The sequence below is a fragment of the Morone saxatilis genome, unplaced genomic scaffold, assembly GCF_004916995.1.
Source record: "Morone saxatilis isolate NCDOM2014 unplaced genomic scaffold, NCSU_SB_2.0 Contig0, whole genome shotgun sequence".
Lineage (NCBI taxonomy): Eukaryota > Metazoa > Chordata > Actinopteri > Moronidae > Morone > Morone saxatilis.
In genome coordinates, this window is record NW_023339650.1 from 2013391 (window position 1) to 2022671 (window position 9281).

The 9281-nt window shown below is 41.8% G+C and overlaps 1 protein-coding gene across 1 annotated transcript in view; it reads left to right on the forward strand.

Annotated features, from left to right (window-relative positions):
- Positions 1-9281, forward strand: part of scospondin (subcommissural organ spondin) — a 78752-nt gene that overhangs the window by 3688 nt on the left and 65783 nt on the right. The window contains exons 7-18 of the mRNA XM_035656242.1: positions 100-258; positions 439-524; positions 848-973; positions 1588-1744; positions 2675-2927; positions 3016-3157; positions 3271-3418; positions 4695-4867; positions 5019-5237; positions 5325-5490; positions 6152-6404; positions 8707-8917. Of these exons, the coding sequence (XP_035512135.1) occupies positions 100-258; positions 439-524; positions 848-973; positions 1588-1744; positions 2675-2927; positions 3016-3157; positions 3271-3418; positions 4695-4867; positions 5019-5237; positions 5325-5490; positions 6152-6404; positions 8707-8917 (2093 nt within the window). The remainder of the gene's footprint in view (positions 1-99; positions 259-438; positions 525-847; positions 974-1587; positions 1745-2674; positions 2928-3015; positions 3158-3270; positions 3419-4694; positions 4868-5018; positions 5238-5324; positions 5491-6151; positions 6405-8706; positions 8918-9281) is intronic.

The window sequence follows — 9281 nt, forward strand, 5'->3', positions numbered from 1 at the left end:
TTACAAAATGAAATGCTTGATCAACAATATTGCGCAGCAAAGTAGAAACCTGTAACAAAACAAAGTTTTTTTCAATTTTGTATTTACTTCTTCTTACAGGAGTGAGTGTTCATTGGCTGGGGGACTTTGTATTTGTGGAGAGTGGCCTGGGAGTAAGAGTGAAGTTTGACCTGACCAACACGGTCTACCTGACAGTGACCGCAGAGCACCTGGCAGCTACCAGGGGGCTGTGTGGAGTCTACAACAACAACGCTGACGGTAAGGAAAGTAGCATTTAGAGTCACGCATATATTCAGGTATTGTTTTTACTGTCCCTGACCCAGGGTTGCTTGTTCCCCATCTTCTTGTAGTATTACTTAGCTAATTTTAACTCTTTTAAGTTTCCAAGTTTACACCTTTGCTATGTACTCCTAACCTATTTGTATCTTGGTGCCGTAGATGATTTCACCACAATGGGTGGAACTGTGTCCCAGTATGCTGCCAGCTTTGGTAACTCATGGAGAGTTCCTGACCAGCAGAATGAAGTACTGCACTGCTATATTGAATGACTTATTCACTTTTTTTGCAACATTATAGCTTTTTGTTGTTATTATTATACTTTATTATTATTATTATAATTATTATAACCACATGATGTGGTCTGAATACAGTTGATGCTTCTAATATGATCCAAAAAAAATCAGCTAAAAAAAAGCCGGATTGTTGGAGATGAAAGGTCTTAGCGGATGTTTTTGATGTCAATGCAGAGTTCTGTGACACTTCTACTATATTTGAAACAAATGGCAAAGTGCGTTCATGAGATGGACCCTCTGTAATTGAGTCTCTGTGTGTCCCATGCTTCCCTCAGGGCTGCAGCGATGCGGCTGAGCTCGGTCACAGCTGCGATGTCTCAGGAGACCCTGGCCTGCGCAGACAGGCAGAGTCAGTGTGTCACCAACTGCAGGAAAACCCCTTCACACACTGCCACATCCGGGTCAGACACCTTCTGATATACACCACAGTCACATAGCATTACCAATGTTTGCTGTATTTGTTTTTAATTTGATAATAGTCCTTTTCTCATTTCTGCAAAGGCCTGTAATGAGCTATAAATCAAATTGCTCTTGAAAATAAATAATTTACCAGGGTTTAGCAAAGACTGGTTTTAGTTTAACCTACACTATTATCTTACACTGAAATCAATGAACAAACGTAATAAAATCCAGGTTAATAATTTATGATTTAAGATATGGCCATTTCTCATTAGTGTCTGTCTCTATTACTGTCTCTTACTTGTCACCCATTATTGCTGCACTCATTATTTATATATTATATATGATAACATATAGACATTTTTCACAGCAGCCATTATGACATGAAATAATAGGGTAAACACAGGTGTTACCAGTGATACTAATCCCAATGACATAATCAACATAATCAATACTGTGCATCCCTGTTAATTCAAGCACTTTTTACAGGATTTTTACATTTCTGACTTTGGAGACTGCTTGTAGCTGTATCAGAATGATTTTCTGTATGCTACTTGATGCAGATATAGTGTTGAATGACCCAGAAGTGATGAGTTTGTGCCTTTGTATCTTTCAGCTGGACCCTACAGTGTACATAGACACCTGTCTCTACCTATATTGTAGCCTGCCTCCCAAAGAAAGAGATTCGGCAGTGTGTGACACCCTGGCCAGCTATGCCCGAGAGTGTGCCCAGCAACACGTCATCATAATGTGGAGGACAGCCGCCCTATGTGGTAATTGAATATAATCCCATTAATTATCTTCACAGTTTAAATTGCGAAAGAACGAATGGATGGATGTTTCAAACACAGCTTGTATGGTAAACTGTGGAGATATCAATGTCTAAAGTAACATATTTTCTGCAAGTTTGATGGCAAGGGGCCTACATCAATAGGCTATAGGCTGTATGTGGGTGATATCAACATACTGACCCAGGAAAACATGCACTGAACATTTGACCAAGGGAAAGAACATAAAAGCCTTTAAAGAAGTCTCCAAGTACACACAAATAATATCTATCTAAGGTTAGCTAAAATTAGTCAAACTAAGTAAGGCTGTAGTGAAATTCTTTTGTATACTGAATTGAGCAGACTGTGTTACAGTCTTACATTATTGTCAACCATTTTCCAAATCATCCCATAACTTTTCAAATGGGTAATCTATTACAGTGAACATTTTGTTTAACCTGACTGCAGGTGGTTTGTTACAAACTTTTACCGAAGCCAGTCAGGAAAAAAGCGAAAACATATATTCTATCAAGAGAAGCCTTCAGTGCCGTTCTTTGATGTAACTTATGTTTGCAGCATCTATACTAACCTTATAAAAAGTTCAAATAAGTATGTTGCAGACTAGCATTGCATTCAAAAGCTGATTTGTTGGTCAAACCTGGAAAATGAACAATAGGAAAACATAGACAGGTGTAGTAAAGATAAATCTCAATTTAGTATTGTCTCACTTTCACAGTCATACTTCTGAGGTTACAGTTTCCCACAGGCACACAGAGGAAGTTTTTTCAAAGCAGTTGGGAAACAAAAAGGCACAGAAATGTTCACTGTAATGGGCAGACTGAAAAGGAATGTAAAGTACACATGATGCTAAAAGATGCAAAAGCACCATTACGGTACTTTAACTCTGTTTCCTTCTCTCTGTCTCTGTCTTCCAAGGTCGCGTCTGTCCCAGAGGTCAGGTGTTTTCAGACTGTGTGTCCTCCTGTCCCCCCAGCTGTGCATCTCCCCAGCCCCCAGGGCCTGCTGCAGCTATGGGCCAGTGTAGGGAGGAGTGTGTGGGGGGCTGCGAGTGTCCGCCAGGCCTCTACCTTCACCAGGGACTCTGTCTAAAAAGAGACGATTGTCCTTGTTTCCATCGCAGACGCACCTACCAGTCAGGGGACAGGATACAGCAGAGATGCAATACCTGGTATGAGTGTTTCCTAAGTCTCTTTCACCCTTTCCAATTCTTCTTTCTCTGACTTGCCAGCCTTCTTTTTTACTCTTAAAACTCCCAGTGTGTGCAGAGCAGGCCAGTGGGAGTGTACTGGGGAGAAGTGTGCAGCCCAGTGCAGCCTGATGGGGGCGCTACAGGTGACCACCTTTGATAAAAAGAGGTATTCACTACAGGGAGGAGACTGTTCCTTTACTGCTGTGGAGGTGAGATACATAAAATACAACTACGCATACAGTTACATACACTATGAGATGCATTTGTGTGTGTGTGGCAGCTACTTCTCCTCTGTGTGCTTATGAATTGTGTGTGTGTTCAGGACTTTGTTGACAGGAAGCTGGTGGTGAGTGTACGCTGTGGAGAGTGTACAGCAGGAAGAGGAGGAGGAGGAGAAGGAAGAAGTCTGGGTTGTGTAAGGGAGATGTTAGTCACAGCACTACGCACCACAGTGACCATCACAGACACTGGTGAGTAAGATACACACTCTGATGTGACTACTCTACACTTTGACAGCAGTGACAGTGAACATGACTAACCTTAAAGCTCCTATGTCTATTAAACTAACTGTTGATACAGAAATTAATTCATTCTGGTGAAGAGTCTCTGTGTTGTTTTCAGCCCATTCATTTTTAGTATTCCTATATCAGAACTATGGGTGGGAGAAAGCTTCCTCAGATTCGGTTTAAACTACTTCTCACATTTAACCATTTGCACACATTCATACAAAAACAAATTCATTCATACACATGCATACATGATGACACAGCATGGAGAGCAATTCCTTGGTCAATGACGTTTCGACATGCAGCGGGAGAGATTTTGTGGCATCTATGGGTGTTGTTTCTGATTGCTTCACCCTCCCCTTCCAAGAGGAAAAGAGAAACTACAGTGGCTGTGAAACGTGCAAAAAAACATTTAGGTTTTTCCCCTCTGGGCTACTGTAGAAATATGGCGGTTCAACATGACGGTCTCCATGGAGGGCAACCCTGTAGATAGAAACAGATAATTCTTAGCTAACAAAAACATACTGATTCTAATTTCCAGGTCCATTTCTGCCAATAGATCCTCCTAAATGTCACACACGGGACCTTTAAGGCAGCTAAAATGTGTGGATCGTTTTTCATGTTTTCCTCTATTGGTCCAGCAGCTGCCTTTAACAGTACTTGGATGTGCATGACTATTGTGCATGGCTCACTTGTAATGAAAATCTCCCAACTCTGCAGTTCTCCTCAGTTCTGTTTAGAATTTTTAGCATCTTTCAGCTCACTGTTTTGATTCTACTTCCCACAACTTCACTGTCTTTGTTCACTCTTTTGTTCAGTCCCCAACTCCGATAAACCCACTGTATATGGCAATATCAGCAACCAGCTGGTGAGCACAGAGGAACATTTAGCAGCTAAAGAGCCAGATATTTCCCTAAAAGAGAGTTAATATTGGACATTCATTAGGTGGACATAAACACAATTTTAAATGAATGCTGATGTTGGTCTTAGTGCCTAAGCCTTTGTCTGTGAAAAAAATGGAGAATCTTAGTGAACATTGGTGCAGTGTTGCAGTCAATTAATTTACTAAAGTCAGAAACTTTTTTTAAATTCAACACACATAGCTTCATGGCTTAACTTAACAAGTGACTGTAAGTCACTGGGAAGGAATTTTAAACCTGTACTCTCTTATGTGGGAATTATATTTGAATGATATGTTCACTGCCCTCTGATTGCTTACAGTTGGTATTGGTACTTCCAGGTACAGTGACACTGAACGGCCAGAGGGAGCTGTTGCCTGTGGTGACGGGAGACCTGGTTGTGCGTAGGGCCTCATCTTCATTTCTCCTTATCGAGACTTTTGGAGCCCAGCTGCTCTGGCACCTCGATGGACCTTTGGCTCTCATCACCCTGCAACCTGGCTTTGCAAACAAGGTGACCTTCGCACCTCATAGGGTCACTTTATTTAACTAAAGCAAAATGGAGAGAATTTGAAACTCTATGAGCAAACAAAAGTCAGTAATTCTACCAGTGTGTGGAATTGTTTTGTTGTTCTGGCTAGTAAAATGTAAATGCTGTATTCAAGGTGCGCGGCCTGTGTGGAACGCTGACCTGGAACCAGCATGACGACTTTACCACCCCAGAAGGAGACGTGGAGAACAGCGTGTCATCCTTTGCAGGAAAATTTACCACAGAACAATGCTCTCTACCTAGAGGAGCTCCTCCTGACCCCTGCACCACATACACCCAGAGGAGACAGTACGCAGAGACAGTGTGCTCCATCATACACAGCCCCGTCTTTCAGGTAGTGTGTGTTAAATCTCCCGCTATCTCAGGAGGGAGTTCATCTTTGTCTGTCTTCACACATGCACCTTCCTCTCTGATTCTCTAGGTGTGCCATGATGTGGTGGAGAGGGAGCCCTATTTCCGTCTCTGCCTGTCGGAGGTTTGCAGCTGCGCTCCACAGAGGACCTGTCACTGCACTATCCTCACCGCCTACACCCAACACTGCGCTCAGGAGGGCGTCGCCGTCCACTGGCGCAATCAGACCTTCTGCCGTAAGTGGGGAGGTCATTGGTTGGGTGGTGTTTCAGGATGTCCACTACAAGTTACCATGGTAGTATGGAGTTTGTAGATATATGTCCAAAGTAATTGTCTTTCTCAGTGAAGTTAGGAGAAATACATTACAGATAGGTCATCTACTGATCAACACTGCATTCATTTTATTTGTTTGTTCATTCTGTCCTGGGAATAATCTCAGACACCATGACTGGTACAGGACACAACTGTGGCCTTTTCCTCTGTGAAGTCACATGACTTCGTCTGAGTTTGACATCAGCCTCAAAAAAGACTTACAGTATAAGTTGACTTTGACTTTCATCATCACTAACTTGTGACTTGGACTTACAGCTTTTGACTTGAAAGATTTGATCTTCTTTGCAAGTCTTTGATGGCAGCAAATCCAGAGACAGCTCAGACACGCTGGCCGACTTAAAGGACTATAAGGAATTTATCTAATTGAGTCTTTTGAAGCTATAGAATCAATTTGAAATTTGTGCATCCATGTGCACCCTCTCAGGTGGGAATTAAAACAAACAAAACTGAGGAACCCTTAAGAATTTAGTGCCCTTTAGCTTTAAACCCTTAAAACCATAATCACAAACTGTACCAAGCTATTTTGTATTTCTCAAAACCTTTCCTCCTGTCCCGTCTTCCCAGCGGTCCAGTGTTCGGGGGGTCAGGTGTACCAGGAATGTGGTCACGCCTGTGGGGGCTCCTGTTCAGAGGGCTGGAACTGCGATGACGGTGGTGGTGGAATGGGTCTCAGGACTTGTGTTCCAGGTTGCCAGTGCCCACCAGGACTAGTGCAGGACCACCAGGGCCAGTGTGTTCCCATTGCTATGTGCCCCTGTGTGCAAGGAGAGAAGACATACCAGCCGGGGGATGTTATTCAGAACAACTGTAATACCTGGTATGTAGTAGGGAAGAACTTTAGACTGGGATTTCACCAATTTGTTTAAATCAGGAATTTTGAGCATTTTCACTGATAATGTAGGTTTCAAACATTGGACAAACATGTTTTGCTGTAAATATGATCTAATAGACCTTTTTCCTTTTATTTATTTTTTTTGGGGGGGGCTTTGGGTGGGGGGGGGGGCCTTTTTTTTTGCCTTTATGATAGTGAACAAGCTGAAGATAGACAGGAAAGGGGGCAGAGAGAGGGGAATAAACACACACCGGCAGGTCGGATTCAAAACCCCTGGGCCACCTTGCAGCAATCAGCCTTGGTACATGGGTCGCCAGCTCTACCCACTGAGCTAACCGGGCACCCCCAATAGACCTTTTTCCATAGCATTTATTGGTACAATTAAACCATAGTTTTCTACTTGCTACTTAGGTCTCATTTCTAAACCTTCTTTGACTCTTAATTGCAAAATTTCACTTAAAAGATTAACATTGCTGCACAGATGCAATACTCTTGCAACAAGGACAGCAACCATACTAAACCTGTCAGAGTAAAATAGCATGGTAGAGGTTAGTTCAGTGCGTAGAGATTTTTACAGCACGTCATAAAAACAGCCCTTTCTCTTTCATGGCTATCTATGCTGCTTTTATCGTACTGTAGTTGATAAAGAATCAGAGGGTGTAAGCATGTTTTCGCCATTGTCAGTAGAACAGAGCTTTGACGCAACTACAATATACTATTGCCACAGTTTCATGAGCATGGCTCTCGTATTTTTGAATGAGCCTTGATCCCATGGGGTGATTTAGATCATGTGCTAATAAATAGGAATAGACAGTTTTATCAAATATCTGGTATGTCTGCTAAAAGCTAAGAAATAACTTGCTTGTTTTTTTGAGGAAAATATGAAAGGTCAGGGGTCAGTGTGACAGTGCTATAGACCTTTTTCACAGCAGCCATTTTGAGATGAAAGGGTAAACACAGGCGTTACCAATGATAATAATTAAAGGGTATATTTTGGTATCTTTCAACCTGGATCTTATTTTCTCAGCCTACAGCCACAAAACTGGCTACAATGTATTCCTTATGGGCAAATGCGCACTGTCAAAATCTTGTTTTTGCTACTGACCAGCAACACGACTGTACAATGACATTTAATGTTTTCTCTACCTTTTGCTATCTCCACTTGTTTGTGTTCCTGCAACAAGTTCTGAACAGGCTGCAGTACTCTCACTCAATATTCGACCAAATTCAAAACTTTTAGTCATTTTGTCACAAAAACATGGGAAAATAAGGTTGAAAAATACCAAAATTACCATATGAGGTTACGTTCAATTAAGAGATTAACAGAGTGAGGGTGCTGCTATTGTACATGTCGGTTTACTTGGAACCTCAATAAGTATCATTGATAACACCTGTGTTTACCCTACTATTTCATGTCAAAATGGCTGCTGTGAAAAAGGTCTATTGTTTTATAATGACAGAAGTAAATTATATAATTTTTTATGTGTTTTTCTACATTAACTTAAAGCCCCTTTGTGTTTCCAACCTGGCGCAGTGAGTACCTGGTGGTGTAAGGGCTCTGATGAAATCACCCTATGTTCCTGCTGCCTGATACAGGATAGGTTGATTTCATTGCGTCTCTTCACTACACAACCACAGTGATCATCGCTTTGTGGGTAGCAGTCATCTGTTAATGAGTCAGAGCAGTCACAGCAGTACAAGAAAGCAACTGATTAATTATTATATTTTATTATATGTGGATGTGTGTGTCTGTGCATTGCCCATTTTGTACGTGACCCATTTTCACTAAACTGCTGAGATGTGTCTCTGCACTGACCATTGACCTAATCAATTGCTATGATGAAAGGTGAAATTTGGATTGTGTAATTATTACAGATATAAAATATGACACGCAGTACATCCATTCACCTTGAATGACAACCCTTGGCTGTTGATTCAATATTTTCATCACACTTTACAGCACATCACACATTTTGTTGTTGCTTCATTACATTTTACAGCTAGAGTTTAGTAACTGTAAAGTAAAACTTTATTGATCCATAGTAGACTCTCTTGAGCCAGCAGATATGCTCAAGGGCAGAGCTCGAGATTCCTTTAACTGCTGGGCCAACTGGCCTCTACTTGCCTGCAGTTATTCCACTTATTTAAGGAATCATACTTTAATACAAAGCTTGATTTTTTGCTTTAAATAAGCTTTAATAGCCTTTCATGCGCGCCTGACATGATTAATATAGAATTAATTAGTCACTGTCAGTTCTAATTCTGCTCACTCTCCTCTTCCCTTCAGTGTGTGTGAGCAGGGGCGGTTTAACTGCACTCAGGAGCGCTGTGAGGAGGTGAACCGGTGTCCAGGCTCTCTGATCTACTCTCCACGCTCCTGCCTCCTCACCTGCTCCAGCCTGGACCCTCCTGGCCAACAGCAGGGGAGCAGCGTAGCCCTTTGGAGCTGCAGAGAGCCCCTGTCTGGCTGTGTCTGTCCTCAGGGAACTGTGCTGCTAGTGAGTGGAAACTCTTCTTTAGTTTCCTGACTGGATACAGGATAAAGGAAATCTTTTTGAAATGTAAACTGTTAAAAAAAAAACATCATACCTTTTTCACAGCAGACATTTTGAGTTGTCATAGCAGACAGGGCACAGGTGTAGTTCATTAACAATGGTTCTGTTCCATTCTAGTGTACAGTGAGCCAGCATTATGCTCTATATCAGGACAATGCAGCTGGTTAAGCTAAATAGAATGCAGCCGCTTTAAATACATAAGTTTATGTAATTAGGTCCCCCTGTGGTTTCCCTGATATCACATGTCCAAATATCTTCCATTAAAAAACTCCAACAATAGGTAGGTCAAGGCTTACATTTACACACA